At 57.7% G+C, this 25,485-nt stretch overlaps 1 protein-coding gene across 2 annotated transcripts in view; it reads right to left on the bottom strand.

Annotated features, from left to right (window-relative positions):
* ITPR1 (inositol 1,4,5-trisphosphate receptor type 1) overlaps positions 1–25,485 on the bottom strand; it is a 219,310-nt gene that overhangs the window by 21,658 nt on the left and 172,167 nt on the right. For both annotated transcript variants that reach the window (XM_058679216.1, XM_058679215.1), the window contains 10 exons: positions 24,375–24,628; positions 22,038–22,238; positions 20,755–20,865; positions 18,793–18,888; positions 16,985–17,107; positions 15,957–16,061; positions 14,059–14,251; positions 10,085–10,207; positions 4,891–5,066; positions 2,413–2,577 (listed from right to left, as the gene is read on the bottom strand). In XM_058679216.1, the coding sequence (XP_058535199.1) occupies positions 2,413–2,577; positions 4,891–5,066; positions 10,085–10,207; positions 14,059–14,251; positions 15,957–16,061; positions 16,985–17,107; positions 18,793–18,888; positions 20,755–20,865; positions 22,038–22,238; positions 24,375–24,628 (1,547 nt within the window). The remainder of the gene's footprint in view (positions 1–2,412; positions 2,578–4,890; positions 5,067–10,084; positions 10,208–14,058; positions 14,252–15,956; positions 16,062–16,984; positions 17,108–18,792; positions 18,889–20,754; positions 20,866–22,037; positions 22,239–24,374; positions 24,629–25,485) is intronic.

Genomic DNA, 25,485 nt, shown 5'->3' on the forward strand with positions numbered 1-25,485 from the left:
ATTCACTTCTTTGACACCCAGTGCTGGCCTACAGCCAAAGCCAAGATCCTGGGACCAGAAACACAATCGAGGCTTCCCACAGGGCTAGCAGGAAACCACCTAAGTCATCACCGCTGTGTCCTAGGGTCCACAGCAGCGGGAAGCTGGAGCCAGGAGCCAGAGCTGGGCTCAAGCCGGGCACTCAGACGTGGGGCTCAGGCATCCTTACCGCCAGGCTCAGTGGCCACCCAACATGCTGCACATCCCTACAAGACACAGCATGCAAGAGGCACAAGCACCCTGGGCAGCTGGTTTGCAATCTGGCCCCCGTGCAGTCTAACCTTCTCCCTTGGATGTGGTACTGACTGCCTGAATCTGCCATGACGTGTGGCCAGAGCCATCTCGCCCCTGCAGGCCTTAGAACAAGCGGACAGGGCCAGCTGCCCTGTCAGTCCAAGGCCATGTTCTGCACGGGAGGCTATTCTCCTCTCGATGAATTCCCCACCTCTTGACACCAAGTGGGGTGAGCAGACTGGGAGGGTGCTGGGTGGGGTGGGGCTTACAGAGCGAGGGGCTGGCAAAGCTAGGTGCTGCTGTGTCCTTGGCTAAGTACTTCCCAGGGCAAGTCAGAGCAGCCTCAGACAACCAAGGACACCTGTGCTGTGCTGCACGGTCACGAACCAGACATCACAGGGCCCTGTATCCCTGCTGTGACTGGCAAAGGCTTCTCTTGCTGCCATGACTTCTCACTGTAAAGCGGTGAGCAGGGCCCAGCAAGGTGGCACAGCAGGGCATGCCTGAGACGTGGTGTGGCTTCCCCCAGGAGCACCAGCTTGGAAAGCAGCAGAGGATGGCCTGAGAACTTGGGGTCTCAGCTCCCATGTGGGAGACCCGGATGCAGCTACTAGCTCCTGGCTCTGGCCACCGCTGGCCAGCTGCCTGTTTTAGGGGTCAATAAGTTGATGAATCTCTCTCTGCCTTTCAGCTTAACAAAAAAAAGTGTTAATAAATTTAACAATGAGCAGAGGTTATTTACATAAAGGTGATGTTTTCTCCCAGTTAGGACATAACACATTCAACAGAACAAGCTTGGAACACATAGCGGATAAAAGAAGTACAAATAATTCCACCCCCTGCATACGTCCACACAAGACAGTGTCATCAAAACACGGTTTTACAAAGACGCACCACCTGGGCGGCTTCTGGCCTGGCACCAAAGCCCGGCCAGCTTCCCCGCACGGGGACACAGTGAACACAGCCCTCGCCACGCTAAACAAGGCCTCCACCTCCTGGTCCTGCATTCTCTTTGGTGAATATTGTGACATAGGCCTACTGCCTTCCAGAAAGGCTGTGTGGCTTCTGCTCCCCGAGAGCATCACCCCGGGGCACAGCAGGCAGGGCAGCTGGAAGCTTCCTCTTGGAGGGATCACCTGGGCCCCTTCCCATGCTGCCCTCCTGCCTGGAGACCCTGCCTGCCTTCCTCTCCAACACTGACACAACTGCACCCAGGACCTGACCAGCCCAGGGTGGGGAGGGGCGGGGAGGTCAGGGGGCAGCGTGTGATGGGGGCCACCTGAGAGCAGGCCCCGAGGCACACATGAGGGCCACCTGTGCCAGTGCTGCCCTGCCTGCTCTCTGGAAGCGACCGAGCTCAAGGAGCCCCTTGGCTGCTCATAGCCACTCCTCTCTCTGGCCCTGCCCCTGGCATTGCCTCAGGTGGCACCCAATGACCCAGTGCAAACAATGATGCCCGGAGGCTGACAGGGCAGGAGTCCAGCTCCTCCTTGGGGAAGCAGACCTGCCCGAGGGGTGGTTTCTCAGGAGGGTCCCTCCTGCCCCCGGCGAGGGGATGGAGAGCTCACTGAGCTCTCACAGGGCACACACACCCTCCGGGGCTCTGACTGTGAACCACCACAAGGGGCAGAAACGGACAAGGGAGCAGAAAGGCAATGGCAACTACAGCTGGACCCCAAGAGCCCTTTGCCTAGAACCTCCAAGTCCAGCCAGGGCACTCTGAAATGAGCCCGTGAAGAGGCTCTGGTTGCCCTTAGCCTCACAAGTGCTCAGTCAGGCCTGCTCTTTTCCTGGGTCCACTTCCTTCATGTTCCACAGGTCTGGTCTACAGTCCAGAGTGATGGAGATCAGGCCGCGCAGGCCCAGGCAGGCCGCTCTGTGCTCAGGACAGCTGTCACGGGACCTGGGCCTGGAGCACCTGCTGCGGGGAGATGGAGCACCTTGCTCTATAATCCCAGGAAATGAACCACGGGGCCCCAAGAGGAACAAAACTCCTTCCACCAGAAGAGCCAGTAGCTCCACCAGGCCCGCTGTCATGCATCTTGGACACGGCATGCCCCGTGCCCTCAAGGGAAGGCCGGTGAGGACAGCAGGGCAGTCCGGGGTCTGCACCGTGGGCTTCCTGCCCCGCGCACTCACCAGCAGGCTGTAGAAGAACTCATGCACGAAGAGGCCCATGGCGCAGATGAGCAGGTACAAGAGGTGATAGAGGAACTCCACGTCCAGGACCATGGCACGGTAGCCTCTCGTGAACGTTCCGCAGTTGCCCACAAAGCTCATGAGAAAGATGATTTTATTGCAGACCTGACAATGACAACGGGGGAGGTCAGAGGGCATGGACCACGAGGGCAGAGGAACTTGTGCTGACAGGCTCTGGCAAGCCTGCCATGGGGATCTAAGTCATTTCACTCCTCTGCCACCCAGGCCCGGAAGGACGGCTCGGGCAGATCAGGAGCAGACAGCATCACAATTTTCAACAAGGCGTCATTCACTGGCAACCCTGTCACAGCCATCTGTCAGGCACACAGAGTCCCTGTGATCAGCAAGACCAGGCAGCACCCGGGAACCTGTTTGCTACCTCAAAGTGATCAGTGCGTGGCTGGGCAGCAGCCCCTAGTGTCCTGAGAAGGCAGGGGGTCGGGGATTTTCTTGGACAAAAAAGCTGAAGAGATTTGAGGAATTTGTCCCACCTCATCTCTTGCAGGGGCTGGAACAGGTGCAGAGCCAGCCATGCGACCACATGCAGTCAGGGAGATCCACAGGGCTCCTCTCTGGAAATGCCAGAGACCCACGAGGCGGATGTCCCTCTGAATGGTCCCTGGGTCACAGAGCACATCTGAGACGGGCAAGACCTCGAGGGTCTTGCAACCGGAGTCCCCGGCTGCAGCCACGCCCCACCTTCACCACCACCACGACCCTGTGCCTGGGCTGGCAGCAAGTGCCACTGCCGAAAGGTGCCCAAGGGACCCACCTCCTAACACCATCCTACCCTGGCTATAACCCCAACCCTGGGAGTCCATCACCAGCAACAAGATGGCAGAACACTTGAGAAAACTCTTGGGACACACCTGGCAAATTTATCGCTGCACATGCTGCCCTAGCTCCCTGGGCTACAGGTGCCAGCCATGCTGTCAGAGGACCTGGGCCACTGGGCTACATGAGCTCCCCCACACCACAGCGACCTCCTGACTGGCCCGGACAGCTCAGCATTCAACCTGCCAGCTTCCTCCGAGCCTGACCTTTGCAGTGCACATGGTCAGGTGCCAGGTTTTGGCTGAGCAGACAGAGCCTCCGACAGGCCCGCTGCCTCCACCACACAGCACCCTGCCTCCCCTGGGCTCTCTGCCATGCCCCTTCTTGCCTGGACCTCCTCCCCAGCTCCCCCAGCAGCTGCCCCCGGTCCCAGCCACAGCCTGCCTCCCGCTGCCTGTGCCTGGCTGCTCTCACACCTGTCTTCCAGCCCAACCTCCCTGGAAAAGCAGCTCTCGAGGCCTCTGTGGGATGAAGACTGTGGCGCTGGGCTCCCAGCAGCACACCATGGCCCAGCTTCCGGCCTTGGCATGGCTCCCGTGGCGCTGTGTCCCCAGCTGGAGACCGCACAATCACAGCTGTTCCCTTCACCGTGTCCAGAGTGCTGCTCCGTGTTTTCTTGGTCTATTGTAGGTCTCCTCCCTCCTGCCTTGGTTATGTTATATAGAATTATGCAACCTGCATCCTAGCTCATCGACGTGAACCAATAAATGTGGCATGATTCAAGGTCAGACACACCAGACCTTCACACGGGCACCTCCGCCACGCTACTTGCACGCACCGCCAAGCCCAGTGCCGACACAGTGCATCTCGCCGCCTCAAGCCTGCAGGCTGGCAACCTGTGCATGCTTTCCTCTGAAGACCTGCTCTGCGCATGACTCCGTGGCTGCCGCAGTCCCCGCCCTGCACCAGCGACTACCCAATCCCAAGTTCGGTTCACGACCTACATCACCCAGTCTAGACACGGCTGCCTTGCGAGCTCTGCCTCACGGTCACTCTCCTGTGACTCCTCACTTCTGATTCCTCCCACCTCAATGTCCACGGTGCGCGAGCCCCACGCAGAGCAGTGCTCGGCCCCACTGAGAGCAGTCTCTCACGCCGGACCTGACCTGGGCGATCCCTTAAAGGTCCCGCAGGCACTGGGCCTGGGGAGCACGAAGACGCTGTCCTTGAACATTTGGAACCCACGTTCAGGTCTTCCAGTCTGGCAAACCACTGTGTGTGATCCAGGACCTCCCACGCTGACAGTCATGCAGGGAGCGTCCGGGCTGTGCACAGGCCTGGAGCCCAACAAACCTTTGATAGGACTGGGCAAAGCCAACTGAAAGCTTCCCCACTGGTCCCCTTGTCCAGCTAAGAGGGCTGTGGCCTGAACAGCAGACTGCCGAGGTTCGGGGGTCCTCGGATGCTCATCCCGTGAGAAGGTCGAGACCGGCACCGCACTGCTGCAGTCTCCTGCCCCCGCCTTCCTGACAGTGTGGTCCAGCCTCTACTGCTCACCCAAGCCTCGGCCAAGGCTTTGTGGATCACAGCGCAAGGCAACGGACAGGGGCACAGAGAAGCGTGGTGGCGGGACTGCGTACTCACATTGAAGGCTCCCAGCAGGAACAGCGTGGGCTGCAACCCCACTGAGAAGATCAGCCGGAGGATCGTGGAGGCGATTAAGGCGCGGATGCCGTGGGGCTTGGGGAGGGCGATGACGATGGCCAGGGACAGGAGCATGGCCGTCCACAGGAGGCCTGACCAGTGGGGCTCCAGCGTTCCTGCCGAGACAAGGCAGGGCATTCAAGGCCCAGAGCATGGAGGGCAGGCTCACACTTCATCATAGCAGCAACTCTCCCTGGAGCTCTCGCCCAAGGCCTGGCCACTTTGATCCTTGTTTTCTGACTTCTGCCTGGGCATCCTTCCCTCGCTGTGCCTCTCGGGGCTTAGTTGAGACATTAGTCCTCTGAGCAGCTGTCCCTGCCTTCAGGTCATCCCTACAGCACGCTACAGATGTGAAGTGTGTGTGTGTGTGTGTGTGTGTGTGTGTGTGTGAAGCATCTTCCTCCTTTTCTTTTTTACAGACAGTGGCTTTTTTTTTTCATTTTTCAAGGTAAGGCAGACCAAGCCATAGAGACAGATCTTCCATCCAGTGGTTCACTTCCCAAATGCCTGTACCAGTCAGGGCTGCAGCCAGCAGATGTCAGGAGCCAGGAGCTCCATCTGGGTCTCCCAGGTGATTTGCAGGAGCCCCAAGCATTTGAGCTCCCACTGCTGCTGCTGCAGGCGCACACCCTCAGCCAGTCAGACCTGCAGAGCCAGGACCAGAACCCGGGCACTCCGATACACAATGTGGGGACCCAGGTGGCGTGCTCGCCTCTGCCCTCAGCGAATCCTCTCGTCTAAGGTCACTTTACTCTTCTCTTCAGGATCCGAGTCCCCGAGGGCAGCACCTGACGCCCTGCAGGCACTCACCGAATGCTGGTTCAAGAACTAAAGCCCATTGGTGCGTCACACCTCACTCCGCTTGGTGGTGGCGGCAAGAACGTGGAAGCCTCCACCTAGCTTCTATTAAAAGCATGCAGCACACGGCGGGCCCCCCTCCTGCATCCAGCCCGTCAAGGGAAGGCGGAAGCATCATCCTCCTACAATCGGATCAGCCTGGGAGCCACAGGGTTTGTGCTGGTTTTTGTCATCTCCTGCTCTTGCAAATTCTATTTACAGCATCCCACGGGACAGCTCAGTTATATAATATGAACAGCTAAAAATACAGTTCTGTAAAATATTCATTAAAAAAAAATAGCCCGGATTGCAAGCGCATCACGTTGTGAGCCTCCTGCGGGTGTAAACAGGCGCAGCGTTGGGCCCTGGCCACGTGTCCTAAGAGCCCAGTTCTGCCCAGCTGCAGCAGCCAGGCCCGGTGCCAGCTCCAGCGCCTCCTGCGGCCACCCTGGCCCACATTCAACTGCTGCCCCAAACTGTCCCTTCTTCCCTGCCCACACCCTCCAAGAGGGAGCTGACGAGCCACGGGCATCAGGAGGCAGACGTTCCTCAGAAATCCCCCAAGTGGAGGCCTGCATGTTGGCACAGTAGGCTAATCCTCCACCTGCAGTGCCAGCATCCCGTACGGACGCTGGTGCTAATCCCAGCAGCTCCACTTCCCATCCAGCTCCCTGCTTGTGGCCTGGGAAAGCAGCAGAGGACGGCCCAAGTCCTTGGGCTCCTGCAGCCAAGTGGAGACCTGGAAGAAACTCCTGGTTCCTGGCTTGGGATCTGCCCAGCTGCAGCCATTATGGCCATTTGGGGATGAACCAGTAGACGGAAGATGAGTCTCTCTCTGTTCCTCCTTTTCTCCATAAATTTGCCATTCAAATAAAAGTAAATACATAAAGAGAGAAAGAGCTCTGTCATGTGGATTCCAGGGCACAGGCGGCAGTCACCCAGTGCATTTAACGGCCGTGAGCTGTCACTGTGACTCCTCTAGGGGCCTCCCTGTCCTTTGCATCTTGCTCAGAAACATGGCGAGTCTCAGCCCAAGATGACACCAGGAGTGGCCTGAGGCTCCGGGTCCCAGAAGCCAGAGGCTTCTGACCACCCGCTTTAATGAGATTGTCTGGTGAACTCCGGCAGTTAGCACGGTTATGCAACCACTCCAACTGTCTCCACCTTCAAGATAACCACACGTGTCACACTCCCCTCCCTCCCCAGGGGTGGTGGACGATGTGTTTCCTGCCATCACAGTCTTGCCTTGCCTATGGCTTCACCAATGTGGAGGACACTGTCCTGGCCTCTCCCGCCTAGGCCGCTCCTAGGGCTGCAGAGTGACGCTCCAGCCACACACGGGTGGCCTACGTTTTCCCCAGCCACCAGCCGACAACAAGGGCCTCCCCAGAGTGAGCTAACACAAGCAAAGCTATTAGGAACAGTCAAGTGCAAGTCTGGGAGCCCAGCAAGGCTCTCACCTCTTGTAGAGGGAATACAGGAGCAAGGGCTGGGTCCCCAGTATGCGAGCCCTCACAGTGTGTCAGAGCCACGGGCTGCCTGTACACTTGGTGTCGTCTCTCCCCCTGCAGCAATACCGCAGCGGGAAGGTTCCTGTGGTTTTACGTTCCTGTCACAATTCGTGACTCTGTGCTTTCTGGCCAATCATGCAACTTCTTCCATGAAGTTCTGGCCACATACTGTCCCCACTGAAGAAGGCAGTATTTTTATTAATAAGTACTAAGTGTGACTAAGTGTTCTTTGCATCCTGGACATAAGCCTTTCAGAGTTTTTTCTTATTTGAAAGGTAGATTTACAGAGAGGAGAGATAGAGATCGTCCATCTGTTGATTCACTCCCCAAATGACTGCAATAGCCAGTCCAAAGCCAGGAGCCAGGAGCCTCTTCCGGGTCTCCCACGCGGGTACAGGGTCCCAAGGCTTTGGGTCGTCCTGTACGGCTTTCCCAGGCCACAGGCAGGGAGCTGGATGGGAAGTGGAGTAGCTGGGAGTTGAACTGGCAACCATATGGGATGCCAGTGCTGCAGGATGTGTTTGCTAGGCCTCTGCACTGGCACTTTCAGACATATTTAAAAAATTTTGCTCTCAGGGCCTGACACGATGGCGCAGCAGTTAAAGTCCTCGCCTTGAACGTGCCGGGATCCTATAAAATTTTTTAAATCTTTAAAAAAAATTTTGCTCTCAGCTTGTGGCTACCTTTTTCGTTTGTTTGTTTTTCTTTATTTTTAAATAAAGATTTGCTTGAAAGGCAGAGTTAGAGGGAGAAGGAGAGGCGGGGAGAGGGAGAGATTTTCCAAATGCTGGTTCATTCCCTAAATGGTTTCACTAGTCAGAGCTTAGCTGGTTTGAAGCCAGGAGCCAAGAAGTTCTTCTGAGTCTCCCAGGAAAGTGCAGGGGTCCAAGCACTGGGCTGTTCTCCACTGCTTTTCTCAGATACATGAGCAAGGAGCTGGATGAAGTGGAGCAGCCAAGACTTGAACTGGCGTCCCTATGGGATGCCAGTGCCACAGGCAGCAGTTTTACCTGCTATGCCATGACACATTCCCCCCCTTTTTCTTTAAATGCTTCCTTATTTTAAACTGACCCTGAAGAGCTCAGGACAGCAAATATTACCAGTACCAGGGATGTCTGAAAAGGCTGCTGTAGAGCCAAGCCATGTCCCCACCATTAAAGGGGTGTGACAAAATAGCGCCAGGTTTCAGAAAAACAGCTCTCCAGCAATGCCTTTCACACAGTTGGAGGCATGCGGATCTGGACAGGCTATTCCAAGATTTATTGTTGGCTTTGTCAGAGTGAGGAACATGGCATGGTGATCACACATATTTTAAAATGTACTTGTTGGTGAAAGAGGCATGCTGAAATATTTATGAACAGAACAACAAGATGTCTAGACTTCTGCAAAACACTTTAAAAGGCATAGCAGAGGGATGGTTGGAACAAGACGGGCAGAGCGTGCATTGTGAAAACCAGAGTAGCAGATCCAGGGCAGCTGCACACTCAGTGATTACTTCCTGTGTGTACGTGGGACAAGTTCTCCAAGCACTGCCACTCACCCTGCCCATCGTGGCATGCACACAGCCAGCCAACCAGTCAGCAAGCCAGCCACAGGAGCATGTCCGAGCCCCATGCCTGCCAACACCAACTCGGCAGTGCTGGGATAACCCCAGGGGAGGGGAGCAGGAAAAGAGAAAAGAAGGAGCTTTTAAGGCCACTGGGTTTTCGGCAGTTGCAAGCTCTGAAAGCCAGAGTCAGTTAGGAACACTGAGAAGACTTTGTTCCTCCTGCAGGTGGCCAGCAGTTAGTAAACGAAAGGGACCCAAGACTTCTTAGGGAGGGAGTGGAGGTCCCAGTGGGGGCGATGAGGACTAAAGTTGGGCATCATTTTACTCAATCTCTAATGAAAGGGACTTCAGAGAAGTGCCTGCGTCCAGATCTAGTCATACTTCAGCATGACAGGCTGAAGACCAGAGAGAAGCCACGCTCTTCAGACTAGAAGGGAGAGGCTGGTGTTGGGCACGGCAGGTCTGGCTTTAGCTGAGAAGTCAATCCCCAAACACTGGCATCCCACATGAGCACTGGTTCAACTTCTGACTGATCCATGTTGATGCAGCTCCCAGCTAGTGTCACTGGGAAGGCAGAGGAAGCTGGCCCAAGGGTTTGGGTTCTGCCTCTGTGTCTCTGTAATTCCACCTTTCAAATGCACAATCAGTCTGAATGAAGCCAATCTTCCTGAAAAGCAACGGTAAATGCTGAGAGCAGCTTCTGATGCCTGGCACCAGGGCCCCAATCAGGGACTACCTCCAGCCCACTGCTGCTGGGCTGCGCTGCTCACAAGCTGTGTGACTCTGAGCTTCGTGGCCCCCCAGCAATGACGGATGGTCCCACAGCTCTACTGCACACTCAGCTTCTCTTCCTCTTCCAGTTCAGAAAAGCCAACTGGGACACTGCCTCCATTCAGCCCTGAGTGGCCACTGTTCACTGAGGACTTACTATATGTCAACTCTATTCTCTTCAACTTCAATCTTAACATTCTTTTGAGATAACATATTTTAACTTACCTTTTAGGGCAAGGCTTAATAACTCTGCTAAATAAAGAGTTCAACAAATAACAAGTGAAAGACCAAGTCTAGTAAGAAACTGACAAGGCTTCTAAACAACAGCCTGATAAGAAGCTCAGCCTCAATCGGACAGAAAATGACACAACATTCAGGTGCACTGGGAACAAGATGAGCACACCAGCCTCCCTGTGGCTTCCAGCAGCCAGCCCGCCCCTGCCATGGGAAACCATGAAGTGGGTACCTCCTCGCACTCCTCTGAATGGGTAGAAAAACGCCACCAGCAGGTTCATGAGCACGGCCAGGTTGAAGGAGATGCTGCTCCAGAAGGACATGTTGCGTGCACACCAGTACAGGACGGGCTGGGCTGTGGGGACACACAGCGTGAGGGCCAGCTGAGACCACCCCTACACACACCCCACCCCAGTACAGGACGGGCTGGGCTGTGGGGACACACAGCGTGAGGGCCAGCTGAGACCACCCCTACACACACCCCACCCCAGTACAGGACGGGCTGGGCTGTGGGGACACACAGCGTGAGGGCCGTGCCAAAACTCATCTAGAACCACCCCTCACCACCCCAAGTCCACTCGTGTTCCCAGCCTTGACCAGCGCTGGGGACACTTGAGTGCAGCAGACTTGGCACTTTTGTCTGCAGAAAATACTGGAAGAGAAGTTGCATCGGGAATGAGGTCAAGGAAGAAGGCACTTGGGGGGGGCGGGGGTTGGTTCCTCAGGCCCCAGTGAGCATGGTCAGCCTTTGAGTCGAGTCCATCTGGGTTCTGCTTTGAAACCCCACTTCCCTGGCATCCCCCAGGATCCAAGGAGACGCCCAGGGGCTGGAGAACTCAGTCAGGCTTCCAGAGGTGCGGGGGTGGGATGTGACACTGGACTTTTCACAGCTGTGCCCCTCACAGGCCTGGCGCTGCTTCCCGCTCACACAGCTCCACCCGTGGGGGGGCCTCAAAGCAAGACTGTAACACCCTTCCCGACCTCGGGGCAGCACCATTCCCTGGAGGCCTGGGAGACCAGGAGGGCGAGCTGCAGGTTGGAGAGGAAGGCCTTGTTGAGCCTCCTGCTACCTGCAGGTGAGCCAGGCATGCCTGGCCACTGAGCAGCTTGGGGGTCCCGGGCTTCCCTCTCGCTCTGCCCTTCTTTAGCAGCACCTTGCACCCATGCTCAAGGACCAGAGGGACAGGAGTCACCGTGTGAGTGGCAGCCTCACCCCCATGCCCCTCCAGACAGAAGCCTGAGCGTGAGGCTGCGGCTGTCCCATCTTTCTTTATCCTGGGAAGTCATCACCAAACTACAGGACGGCACCAGGGCCGAAACTGCTACCTCCAAGCAAGCCCAGCCCCAGAAAGTATCCAGCCAACGCACAGTCACGGCCCCACTTAGCAGAACTCTGGGGATTTCCTGCACCACGTTTGCATTTGATAATGTCCCCAAAGCAACACCTCAGAACTCCGAGCAATCCTCTATTAAAATCCCCCCTTCATAAATGAGGCAAGGTGAGGCCCCCAAAGGGTGTGGCAGTGGGAACGCCCACCGAGGCTCCAAAGAAGGGGTCCATAGACAATCAACCACAGAGCCAGGTGGGCTGGGGGATGGTGGGTACCCAGCACCTGAGTGTTCCCAGGGGGACACCTTCAGCAGCTGCCATCAGCTCTCTTAACCACACACAGGGCTTGGCAACAGCCTTTGCCCAGGTTACTCTCTACTTAGGCAGCAGCTGGCACCCTCCTCCCCTCAGCTGGCCTTCAGCAGGTGCAGCAGGGGCAAGCTCTTAATCCGCCGTGGTGACTCTGCTGCCTGCCTACACACCTGCAGCTGGCAGCCCCCACGTGCTCCCTTGGTGGGCACTTAGAGACACGCCCCCACAATCCTCCCCTGCTTCTGCTGCCACAGCCAAGCCTCAAGTCCCTGCTCCCCAGTCATCCTTGCCAGACGCCCCAAGACAGCGCTATGCTGTGCACCCTCCATGTGAGCCTTACGGGGGCAGTGCTGGCTGACACGTGGCCGAAAGATGGAAGCCACCAGCTGAGCCAGCTCCCACTTCCCAAGCCCTGCGAGCCATGAGGCAGCACTGCTTATTTTAATCCAGTAGGTTCTGTTACTAAGTGACAGAAAGTCATGAAAATACACTCTACAACAGCCAAAATAATGTCCCCACCCTCACCATGCCGCCCCGACGTCCACTTCCCTGCCCCAGAGCCTCTGAATGCGTAACTGCACGTGTGTATGGGGTACAACCCAGGATCTGAACGTGAGGTCCCGGCCTGGGTTTCCTGGGAAGTGCTGCTGGAATGACAGGGTCCTCATGAGTCCAGGAGGGAGGTGGCAGCCAGAGAGGTGGGGGAAACATGACAAAGCCTCCCTGAGCCTGGCTGGGGCTGAGGGCGCAGGCAGGTGTCTGAAGAGGCCAGCGAAGGTCGGACCCTCAGAGCACACGGCCCCACCTGTACCGACTTCAGCTTCCAAGCCCTGGGATGGGCGGGTACCTCTGTCCATGACTGCCCTGAAGCCAAACAGAAGCCCTGCCTCAAGCTCAGACTGCACCACCGCATGTCCTCGTGGTCCTCCTGGCCTGCCCTGCCCACTGCCCCAGTGAGCATCACTGGGGGCTGACGTTTGTGCCTGCGTCAGGGATGGCGGCTCACACACTGCTGACCTCCACCTGCCCTGCCTTCTAAGGACTGAGAGCCCGCTGGGTCAGCACACCTCTGACATCACTGCTGGGAGATGGAGCAGGACCAGCCTGGACAGCAGGTGGACAGAGGGGACAACAACCTGGGTGGCTCATCAGCTCTTGACTGGCTCTCATTTATCAGAAGGGAGCTGGGCTTGCCAGGGCTTTGGGACGGCTCAGGACACCCATGGCCGGGCAGACGGAATTCCCAGCTCTCTCCCAGTGAGTGTGACAACTGTGATGGAGACCACGGGCAAGCAGGCTGCCACATGTGCAGCTTGGCCTTGCTGCTATCCCGTGCAGCCTCTGGCTTTCTAGCCTCGAGTGCTCGCGTCACAGGGGCTGGAGGGGAAGAAAGAGGGTGTGCAGCACAGAGGTACGTATGCACGCGTGTGTGCCCACATGGCAGAGCAGGGAGCAGAATGTTCCACACAAAAGCACCTGGCAACAGAGCCCAGGCTGTCGGAGATCTCACAACAGGTTGAAAGGTGAGGAAGGCTCTGAGCTCAACGGGGAGAACGGAGAGCAGCTACCAGAGTAAGCAGGAAGGCCCTGCGGGCGGACTGATCAGTGGAGAAGTCAACTGCTTACTGGGTGAGAAACACAGCTCGCTGCCAACGAATACCCTCCCTTCCCCAAGTATGCAAATGTTTAATTCTGTTATTTTCAATTTCCCTTTTACCAGCAGACAGCTTTGAGGCCAATTAAAATCCCCTAGCTGACGACTTCGGCTGGGCTTAGCTTCATCGCAACACAAAGCTTGCAGTGAGTGAAGGCACCAGCAGTGAGGCGGCGTGGGTCCAGGAGCAACGAACGGGTTCTCCTGGAGCCACCCTCCTTCCCGGTGCGTCACCTCGGGTCCCCACCTGCCAGGCGAGAGCCCAGGAGCAGTGAAATCCCAGCCAGGGCCCAGAACCAGCGCACAGCCACCCCGAGCCCAAGGTGAGCTCCTCTCCCAGGAAGAGGGGTGGGCAAGGGTCTCCCTTCCAAGGGCAAAAGCTTTGTGTTGAGTCCTAAGGCATTTGGAGCAGCTGTAAGACGCACTCATCACCAATGCTTTTCGCAGTACCGTTCTAAGAGTTAACCAATCCCATCAGCATCAGATGTGGGCAGGGCAAAGCAGCTAGCTGTCAGGAGGTGGGGAGACCCGAGTTCAGGGTCACCTCCCTCGGCCACACCAACACAGTACCCTGGTGAGGGGGTTCAAGCATCTAGAAGGTTCCTTCCAGCGTGACCCAACCCCCGGAAGCAGGAGTGCAAGGGGTGCGGGGTGTGACCTTCCTTACTGCCCGAGTCCCCGTGCTTACAGCGACAGCTGAGCTGGAGTCGCCACTGAACCCAGGGCTGGTGTCGCGGACCCCCGACTGTGGGGCACTGCACCTGGGCCTCTGAGACAGGCAAGAGCTCGGGCAGATGCCAGACACGGGGCTGGCCATGGCCCAGTGTTCTCAAGACACCCCCGAGAGGCGTGAGGAGTTGGTGAGCTGGGTGCGCCCAGGGCTGCTGCCCCGGCCTCAGAGCCCGCCTACCTCGCAGCTTCTTCTGCCAGTTCATCTCGTTGAAGAGGTCCTCGGAGCGCAGGAAGAAGTCATTGATCTTGCTGCCCTGCTCGTCCCTCTCGGTGGTGTAGTAGACGCGCAGCTTGGACTCCTTGGTCAAGAACTCACAGATGCTGGGCACGGGGAACACGATCTGCTCCATGGTCCGGTCCAGTCGCACGATCTGGGGCAAGGAGGGGGCCAGGGCAAGTGCGCCGTCACCGAGCTGCCTAGCGGCTGGCGTGCACTCGCTGTGCAAGATGGGACAGAGGGAACTCCTCTGTGAGCCTCGGGGCCCTGTGCCACGTGGGCCAACACAGCGCACGGGCCCAGTACCTGTGTAGGAGTATTCTCTCACCTCTTTTCAAAAGCCAAAAAAACCTTAGAAGTTAGTTTTTGTTTGAGAGACAATAAACACCAACACAGAGCAGTATCACCCACAGGGGCATTCCCAGACTCATGCAGGGGTCCACACAGGGCCAGGAGCCAGAGCACAGGGCCTTGTAGGAGTGGCAGTGGCCCACGCACGGGGGTCGGCAGCTGTTGCTGGAGACCGATGAAATATACATCATGTACTCCTACAGCCTACACACACACACCCCGTGTGCTCACACACACTGGCACGGCCTACAATACACACACTGTGTGCTCACACGCACTGGCACGGCCCACAACACACACTGTGTGCTCACACGCACTGGCACGGCCCACAACACACATCGTGTGCTCACACGTGCTGGCACGGCCTACAACACACACACTGTGTGCTCACACGTGCTGGCACGGCCTACAACACACACACTGTGTGCTCACACGTGCTGGCACGGCCTACAACACACACACTGTGTGCTCACACGCACTGGCACGGCCTACAACACACACTGTGTGCTCACACGCGCTGGCACGGCCCACAACACACACTGTGTGCTCACACGTGCTGGCACAGCCTACAACACACACATCGTGTGCTTACACACGCTGGCACGGCCTACAACACACACACCGTGTGCTCACACGTGCTGGCACAGCTTCTTACACCTGCCGACAGGAGTCAGGTACTCTGCTGTGGATCTCATACACTGGCTCAGAACGGACTCCCAGACATGCCCCTTGGCGCACAGGCCTATTGGCCAGGCACTCCTGCTAGTCCCTCAGAGCCTACTGTGACACTGAACTTGAGCAAATCATTCCTTATAGCCCAGAGCCCAGCTGGACTGGGAGGGGGTACTGCCAAGAGATGACTCAGGTGAATAACCATGTCCTCTGGGCGCAGGGGCCAGGTGGGCCAGACCAGGATTTCTGCTCTACACTGGCGATGACAACATGACCCAGCCCGTCTCAGTACCACGTTAGCTTCTGCTTTGCAGGTGGGAGACAGTACTATTTGGCTGACACAGAATTACTGTTTTGGCTTTGACTGTAACATTCTCCAGGAGCTCCTTGCTACTCCCAGGGAGGAGGGGCAGGAGAAGGGAGGCTGGCCAGCACAGGCTCCGGGCTGCCCACCTCTCTCTCTGCGCCCCCACAGCTCTCCCTCTTCCTCGGGCACCCCTTGCTCCAGCTCCACCCCTCACCTAGGGATGACGCACTCCTTCCTGGATGCTCCGCTACTCTCACCACTGTGCCCTCTTGGGGCAGAACTTGTGCTGCAGCCCACTGCCAGGCCCTGTGACACCTGCCTCTCTCCTGGGGCCGCCCATCTGTTCCCTGGCCCTGCAGCATCTGTAATGAATGGCCTTCCCTGTGATGAGCGGCTCGGCGTTTGCCTGCCATGCCAACACCTTGAATGGGGCATGGAGCATGCCTTGAATGGAGCGCGCATCCTGGCACGGGATGCCACACCCTGGAGGTCTCGCACAGGCCCGTGTGCAGCCCGGCTCTGCTCTCACCTCTATCTGGGCCGTGTGCTTGGCGTAAAACTCCAGCGCCTCATCCCCGTCCACCTGGCCTCCAGGCTTCAGCATGCTCTGCAGCTCCTTGTTGTGTCGAGCCAGCTGCAACACAGGGCAGAGCACAGCAGTCAAGGCCTCTCCCCAGCAGGAACACACACTCCCTTCCACGCGTGGACAAGGAAACCGCTGAACATGCGCCAGTCCCCGGCCAAGGCACAAGGGATTAGCAGCCTTCTGTGTGAGGGGGCCTGCACAGGGGCCACTTTGGGAACCTGGAGGGCAGGCGTGGAACACGCAGGATCCCTGTAGTCCTGCCACCCATGATTTGTTTAGCCACACCCAGAGGGAGACAGGGTTCTCTATGTAGAAGCACACTCTGAGCTGGTCGCTGGCTAGGTAACAGGTGCGCCTGAAGATGGCTTGAGTCCTACAGACTACACACAGCACAGGGCTACCACACCATCATCATCACAGACCTCACGCTTCTCCTTGGGTGACACGGAGGCGAAGGGCCTGGAAGCTCCAACCACCAGGGCTTGCACCTGCCCACACCGCCATCAAGTACAAGGCACACTGGCCCCAGGAGGAGGAAGCACCTTGAAAACCCCAGGCCTTTGAACGCCGAGGCAGAGTGCAGCACCGTGTCCCACAAAGGCACAGCAGAGCAAAGCCCAAGGACACACTACCCATGCATCAGTGTGATGGCCAAGGGTCCTGGAGCGCCACCACTCGGCCGGGGATGCTTCCAACAAGCACGGTGGTCTCCAAGGCCGCGACCCCACCACTGTGCAGGAACAAAAGAGGTCCCGGCACACTCCACACACTGCGTTACACCCCTCCTCAGAGCACAGGCAGTGTGAGTGCCCCCTCCAGCACAGTGCTTGGCACGGGGGAAGGCAGAGCCTGGGCAGGGCAGGACTGGGGAGGGCAGAGCCTGATGAGCCAGGACGCTGTGCCCCGCTCGGCAGTGTGTGTGTGTGTGTGTGTGTGTGTGTGTGTTGGGGCAGAGCCAGCCAGGGCCGCACCTGATGAGCCAGGATGTAGATGTTGTGGCCCACGTTCCTCGGGGAGGCGGCCCCGTCCTCGCCGTTCTCTCCATCCTCAAACTCCACTTCGCCCTGCATGTAGGCCTTCTTGATGACCTCCACCTGCAGGAAGCACCCAGCGCAGCATCCTGACTCAGAATGCTCTGCCACACGGTCACAGGTACGAGTAACTGCAAGCCTCCCCCCTACCCCCACCAGCACGAGGGAAGACCCTGTACTCTGCCTGCACCCCTAGACTTCCTGGGCTGGCTCAGACCTCATATCTTACCAGGCAGCAGAGGCTCCAGGGGCTACAAACCAAACATGACCCCAAAGCAGGCTGGAAGCTGGCCTCGCCTTCCACCCACCCCACTTGCAGCTTGGCCATCCTTGGGGAGAACCTCAAGAAGCTGGGCAGTGACCACAAGCAGCCAGGCAAGTGACCTTCTCCGACTGCCCCGAGAACCCAGGCCTGTGGCCCACTGCCTGCTCAGGGCCGAGTCCTATAGGTCCCCGACCTCTCATTCCCACTCCCTGCAGCCCAGAGCGGGGTTGGGGGCTAGGGGTGGGGAGAGTCCCGCTCAGGGACAAATCCCTCCCTTTGTACCAGGTGTGGTGCCCCGGTGTGTATCAGAAGCACCACTGGGATCTGATGGCTCCAAGAAGGAAGGTACCTTTACCCACCACGTTGTGCTGGAAATTATTCATTTTCTTTGATGACTGGAAGATGTTCTGGCCTCTCGTCACCCGAGGCCACACACACACGCCTGTGCTGGCACAGGGTGGGGCCTCAAACAGCCAGGCACACAGAGCCTTATGCACTGGGCCTGTTTTCTGTCAGATCCCTCCAGAACCGAATCGATTAGACAATACACTGCACAGGGTGGGTCTGCGCCACGTACTTATCATACACGTGTTCGCGACATCAGAACTTTCCGGCCATTTGGGCACCAGGCAACCTTGGGCTCCTCTTGTGAGCCAAGTGACAGCTTCTGGTCACCAGTTGTTGGCCCTACTTGAGAGCCACAGCCCCTGGCCACATGGGCCACCTGTGACGTGGGTGCCCACCGCTGAGGGTCACCTGCCCACACCTTGGAGATTGAAGCCCGGGCTGCCATGTGTGTCATTTAAAGTGATTCATACACGGACTTTACCCAGCCCAGGCGCACACTCAGGTCACCAGGGGCAGGACGCCTTAGTACCCTCACTGAAGTCTGTCGGTTAGGGTTTATTATCTGGAGGGAAGGCCACAGATGGCTCTGACCTTGCCTAGAGGCTCTGTGGCTGACAGTGGCTGATGTCACAGCTCGCAGCATGGCCACCCCTCCACAGCAAATGGGATCATAACTTTACAAATTCCCAGCACCAGCTCCTGAGGCCTGTGCCTCTGGGTCCTGGGCTGCAGGCCCAGGAGACATGGCTTCTGCAGCCACAGCCGAGGGAGGACAGGAGCCATTCCAGAAGCTCTCATGAATGCCGGGAGTGACAGCGAGGGCTGCACACCCCTCATATTACACCTGCCAGCTCTCGGGGCCGGGTGACTGCCCCTGGCAACACAGCCAAACAGGTGGACCAGCGGCGTGAGCCACTGCCGGCCGGGCTCCCTGGCCCTCTCTCCCAATGGAGGACTGGTGTCTGTCCCTGAGCTGGCCACACTTTCCATGCTGGTCTTCCCTTCTCTCCCTGGCTGGGCCTGAGCTAAATGCCCTCATGACACGTCCAACTCAGGAACACGTTCAGGGAACTCAAGGCAGCATAGCCACAGAGGGAACGCACCGTGGGGCTCCAGCCAAGGGTCACCCACTCACCAGCTCCTTGGGCCGCATGTTGTAGAGGATCCGCTCGGCGTTCTCGCTGTCATGCCTGCTCTCCATGATGGCCAGGAGCAGCTTGGACGCATTGTTCTAATCGGGGAAGAAAAGCAAAGGTAGACTGGAGCCGCATGGGCCTGGTGGGACACATTACCCATGGGCCACCCTGTGAGAACAAGCTACTTCTGAGCCAAAACACGTGTGCCTATGGCTATGCCCCTGGGAAGCACCAGGGCCCGTGGGGGCGGGCATCCCATGCCATCAGCTCGGGACTGGTCTCTACCCCGCGGTGGCATATCCACTGATGCCCGGGTCCCCGGTGTGAACTGGCCTGGCAGCTGCCCCTAGCCACTGCCCACAGCCTCACAGCACCTCCGGCAGACCTACATCATCTAATACAATGTAGCTGCTATGTGAGCCAGGGCCACAGTCAGGGAATGATGCCAAGAAAAAAGTTGCCAGCACAGGGCCAATGCAGACAAGATTTCTCTTCCAAATGCGCTGGATATACAACTGGTTGGGTGGGGCTGTGGAGCCTAGGAGGGCACTGGCCACTTTGTGCCAACCCTGCAGACCCGTGACTTCCCTAGGTGGATGCGGCCTGCAGTGGTCACTGAGCCTCTCCAGCTGAGCTGACAGGCAGCAGGGGGCATTTGTTCCCCCTTGGCTGCCTGCTCTGCTCCCCTGAGGCCAGTGTGAGCATGGCTGGGGACAGTTGACAATGTCTTCAGTGACCCAGAGGGGCAAGGCCACCCGTCAGGCCGTCATTTCTCATGACGTCTGTGGCGGTCGGGCGTCCACACCCTGGACTTCCTGGCCTGACCTCAGGCAGTCCAAGACCCAGGGGAACTCATGCATCCTGTGCAGGACTCAACACTGGCGATGGCTTGTCATTCCTCTTGGGGGTTGCTAGGCTTCTGTGTCTCTTCCCAGTCCAAGCCTGGGACCCAACAGTTGGGTCAGGGGGCTGTGCCACCAGAGGGTAGACGCCTCTGCAACAAACTAGAGGTCACTTCCAAAGGAAATGCTCACGTCCAAACCATAACTTGTAAAAAGCACAAAAAGAGCGAAGCATGAAGTCCCACGTGTCCTCACTCATGGCTGAACGCTAACCGAAGAACCAGCAGCGCCAGCCTCCTGTGGGGTGTCACCACCTCCACCGTGGACACACAGTGGGTCCTGCCTCTCCTGCCCTGCACGTGTGCATGGCACAGGCCAGATGGCAGTGTGTCCCATGTGGGAACAGCTACATCAGACACGAGCTCAGGAAGGCTGCCTCACTGGGAGATGGACTTGACACCGGCCTGGGCTGCAAGCTTGCTTCCTACAATGGACTCTGGGCTATCTAGGGAGCCTGTGCAAGCCCTGTAGGGCAGGGGCTCTTGGGTGTAGATAACCAACCAGCTTGTCACACCCAAGAGGGGCAGACACCCCTGGCCACTACTCTTGCCAGCTGCAAGTCACTGTGGGGATTACTAGCAGGTCCGGTGTGCTGCTCCCCTCCAGGCCTCAGCCCTTGCACACACTTCATAGGTGGCTGTGGAGCCTGTTGGCACATTCCTAGTCAGCGCATGTTTCCTTAGGCTCAGCTGATGCTGCTGACCCTCAGTCCAGTGACAGGGGACAACGGGACAGACTTCCTCAGCAGAGGTGCCCTGGTCCTTCCTCCAAGTGCCCCTTTTGTCTCAGAGCAGGACACGTCCAATGGCACAAACAGGTGGAGTTGGCACCACACCTCTGCCTGTGACTTCTGGCTACTGAACGTCATTTTAATCTGTCTTCAGCCTGGAAACATGACTTGGTCCCACGTGATCTGTGTTACAGGACCCTGGCCTGGGAGGCAAAGACTCGCAACTGGGACCATGCATTTCACTGAGCAAAAACCATCTTTACTGTTCCAGTTTGCCACACCGGCGACTGTGGGCACCTGTGGCAGTCTCTCTTGCACCTGCTACTTGCCTTCAGCTCCAGCACCAGGTCCATCCTCTTCTTCCCCAGCGGGTTGATGTCATTGAGGATCAGGGCAGTGATGATGTCAATGCCATTGGACTCGTGGGTGGCGATGCAGTTCTGAGCAAACACACACACAGGGACACACATGGTCATAAATCGCCCGTCACAGGCCAGCAGGCTGAGGGGCGAGTTCAACATCGGCCTCGCCACTCCCAGTCACGTCTCTGGGGACAGCTGCAAATTTTCCGTGAGAAAGTGGTAAAGATGCAAGCCAGATGAGCATCTCTGGTTTCAGAATGAACAGTAAACAGCAGGAAAGTCCCCATGCACTGGAACGCATCAGCTGCTCACGGCCCATCCGCAGGGTGCGGGCTGCTGGCAGCTGCTCTTAAGGGAACCCGGGGTCACATCGTGCACAGGTGCTGGGCAGTCCCTCAGAGCCAGGCTCCTTTCTACCCACATCACTTGTTTTTCATCTTTCATACTTTTGCTTAAGGTTGGAGCTTGCAAAGCCAATTTCCTGTTGAATGCACATGATACCAGAATCAGTGCCCCGCTCCCGCTGGCAGTCCTGTCCACTTGGGTCCACTCCTCCTATCAGAGCTGTCAGGGGAAGCATGTCCGAGGAGACCTGGAAGTCACTTACATGCTGAGTAAAGGCCCCGAGCCTGTCATTCGTAGCCTTTTTTTTTTTTTTTTTTTGCTTCTTTCCATGTGAACTAGGCTGACAGCACCTGCTCACTAGGGTCGCAAGGAGGACAGCAGGTCGGAGGTCAGACAGGAGCCAGCAGCCTTTGGAACATCAGGGACTAGGCTCTCAACCGCCACTGGCCCTCCCAGCTGAAGGTCCCAGCTCCCCAAAGATCACAGCAGCTCCACCTGCCCTGCCCTGGCCACCAGGTCTAAAACTGACCACTTCTGTCCTGGCTGTTCTCCTTCTAACCCAGCTCCCTGCTAATGTGCCTTAGAAAGCAGCAGAAATTGGACCATGTTCCAGGCTATTAAACCCAGTGGGAGACCTGGAAGAAGCTCCTGGCTTCTGGCTTAGGACTGACTGAGCCCTGGCCATTGCAGTCTATGGGGAGTGAATGAGAGCATGAAAACTCTTTCCCTCTTCTCTCTCTGGAGGACAATGAAACCAGATCAGACCCAGGCAAACTGGAACAGCCAGGCAGCAGGTTGAGGCTGGCTTCTGAAGGCCAAGAATGGCTGCACAGAGGCCACGTGACTGCCGGCCTGAGCTCTGCTGCAATGGGCCCGACACAGCGCCTCCGCCCACGCACACGTACCTGGTTCTCGTGGCATGGGCCCTGGCAGTACTCGGTCAAGCTTTCCAGGGTCTGGTTGATGAGTGCCACGTTCTTCTCGTTGATGTAGAGGCCGAGGAGCCCAAGGCCGCCCGTCGTGCTGCCGCAGATGCAATCCAGGAACTGCAGTGTCTCACATACCAGGTTGTAGTTGGTCTTGTTGCTCTGGCAACGGAGGAAGTTCTGCAGGTGGCCAGTGTCCAGGCGGGAGGAAAGGTAGAGCGGAGGAGGGTGGTCACTCACTGTGCCTGCTGGCTGGCAAGCGGTGGCCGCTGGGTCAGGCGGCATGGCCCCACCAACCCTGAGTCACCAACTAGTCTTGCCAGCCGTGGTGCCTCACTACTCTGGCTGGCTCGCCAGAGGGCCTGCACCTGCTTTTCAGAAGAGCGGCTTCTTTTTCAGGGCAGACCCCAGGCTCCAAGAGACTCGGGGGGGTTGTTTCTCCACTCACTCCTGAATCGTGCCCCACCCCAGCCACTGCTCTCTCCTCAGGGCAGAGTACTAAGGCAGGTGGCCCCTCTGAGGCTGGGGTACAAGGACGATCGTGTGCTCTGGGCTCTGGGCTGGGGTCAGCTCACTCCTGAAAGGCTGACAAGTGGGCCACAGCCCAGAGCCTTGAGGGAGCAGGAGGACCTATGCGGCCATTTCTACCTCTGAGACATGGGGTGAGAGTGAGCGTGTGGGTGTCTCTCCAAGGATGTTGGAGGATGCTAACAAGAGATGCTGCAGCAAGGCACTTCCTCAAGGAGAGAAAGGAGGGGCGGGCTGAACCGCCTCCTGAGGCAGAGTGTTGGGACAAGCAGCTTGTCAAAGTCCAGCACCCTTCTCAGAGCAGCGAGAAGTCACCGCCATTGGTGCCAGAGGGCCACACGGACTGCACCAGGAGGCATGTGTCATCCGTGACCTGTGCCTGCCCACTCCTAGGAACCACTCGCATCTGGAGCTCTGAGCACTGAGGCCAGTGCCTGTCAGGAACACCAGCATCAGGAGAGACATGGCACCCGTCCCCACGTGTCTACACACGACAGCCCCAGGGTTAAGCAGAGAGCTACGTGAACAGCAAGTGACAGCCACCCAAAGCTCCCACTGAAGGAAACGGACTGGCAGGTTCCAGTCCAGAGCGACACAGCTTCCTCTGCACACACACCAAGCAGCTGTCGTCATTAAAAACTTCCCTAGGAACCTTGGTAAAAGGAACACACTCGTGCGTTCATGGCACGACCCGAACACATGTAACGTAACCAAGTTGAACTCGCAACACATCATCCAACTGGCCAGGTCCTCCCCCAAGGTGGAGGAGGAGTGAGTGGATACCTGATGGCCAGAGAGGCCAGGGAGGGCTTTGCAGACCCCATGCCAGGTAGCTGCAGCGCCTGCGCAGAAGCACCACGTCGGAGTGGCGCAGGAATGCTTATGGGGGAGCAGAAAGACTGGGCCAGCTGAGACCCTCAGAGCCTATGGCCTCACAGCGCCCGCCATGCCCCTCTCACTCAGGGGCCCCTATGCCTGCCTGAGCTGGGCCACGAGGACCACCAGGCACAGCACCAGATGTCTGGGAAGTTGGTCCACCAAGGTCTGAGCAGCTGCCTGTGTCGCACGCACATACAGGGGAAACTCTGAGAAGATGGTCGTGTGCCCAGCTCAGAGGACAGCTCAGCTCAGAGGACAGCCCAGCTCAGAGGACAGCCCAGCTCAGAGGACAGCCCAGCCCAGCCCAGCCCCCACAGGTGACACCATTCCATTCTGTTGTCATCGGAGCTCTCCACGGCCCAGGGTCTGTCAGTCTCACCCACTGAATGCACCCGGGCAGCTGGCCCTCCTCCCACCCATGACCAAGAACTCAGACGCCGAAGAGTGGTGCACTGTGAGACGAGCTGCCACTCACATGCGTGAGCTCCCACACATGTGCAAGTTCCCACGCATGTGTGAGTTTCCATACATGTGCACAAACTCCCACATGTGCATGATCTACAAAACACATGTGTAGGCTCCCCAACACATGTGAGTTCCTATACATGCACAAGTTCCCCCACACATGTGAGCTCCTATACATGCACAAGTTCCCCCACACATGTGAGCTCCTATACAGGTTTTGCAGATCTGCAAGGGTCTCCACCAACTTCATGGAAATGTGTATTACAGAAACAGTATGCAGAGATGTCAAAACTTTTTTCACCAAAATAAACATTTTTTTTTTTTTAATTCAGTTATCCATGAACTTTGTGAAGTTTCTTTGCATACAACAGAATTGGCCCCAGGGGACAAGGACGGACCCTCGAGCTGCCCAGCAGGGCACATGGCCAGGGCCGCCCGCCTCACCTGCAGGTCCCGGTTGTGGTTTTCACACAGCAGCTGCAGGAAGCGGAGGATGGGCTGCATGATGGAGATGACCGCGCTCATCTCCAGCTCGTCCTTGCTCTTGTCGGCCGTGGCCTGGGCGCCCTCACCAGGCTGGTAGTGGTCGTCAGGGTCGGCCTCCCTCCTGAACGTGGAGAAGGCCTTCCTGGTGGCAGCCGACGCCTCCAGGAGCTGGTCCCGCACCTCCTCCGTGATCTGCGTGGAGGGCTCTTTGGCTGTAAGACGAGTGCAGGGGTGGGGGCAGGTGTGGCTGTGTCCTCGGGAGGGTCGGACCCTGCCGGAGGACGGTCAGCAACTAGAGAGCCCAGAAGGACAAGGAGGGCAGGGAGCCACCTCCCTCAGTCTCAGCCCAGCACTAACGTGCGGGGTCAACTGCAGTCACTTTGCTCCCAGTTAACACCGATCTCAGTCTGCACTCGCTTTACAGGAAACCACTGCACACAGCTCCTTCAGCTCACGGGGCTAAGGCTCCGGGGCTCAGCTTCCTCATCTGTGCAATGGGACAGGTAGGTCTGGCCTCAAGAAAATCCCCCAAAGGCTTCATTCCCACTAATCACATCAGGAAACACTCCTGATTAACTCCTTCCTAAGTGAGTACTGCGAGACCACAAACCAGGCCTGGTTGGCGATACCCGACTCATCATTCACAATGCCCCCAGGAGGTGATGATGGCTTACGGTGAGCGTTTGAGGCTCGCTGGGCCCTCACACCAGGTCCCAAACAAGCCCATGCTGGCCAAGGGGACAACACCTCTGCCTGCGCGGGTGGCTCGCCGCGGGCAGTACCTCCCATGTGGGGCACGGCTCTCCCTCTTTCTCCTGGACCAGCGGTGATTTCCTCCAAGCCCACCAGAGACAGTGGCGTTGCCTGGAGACAGTCTGGGCTGGGGACAGAGTTCACGTGCAATGTGGAGAACCCCAGCACAGACCCTGTAACAAGGAAGCTTCCAGAGGTCCCTGGGCTGTGGCTGAGGAGCCACAGGGGGCTCCGAGTGTCACAACACCATGAGTGCTGTCACCCACTGTCGGTTGGGTCCGCCAAGGCCCGTCAGACTGGCCATGCCCTCAGCCGT

Source organism: Ochotona princeps, chromosome 21 (genome assembly GCF_030435755.1).
Source record: "Ochotona princeps isolate mOchPri1 chromosome 21, mOchPri1.hap1, whole genome shotgun sequence".
Lineage (NCBI taxonomy): Eukaryota > Metazoa > Chordata > Mammalia > Lagomorpha > Ochotonidae > Ochotona > Ochotona princeps.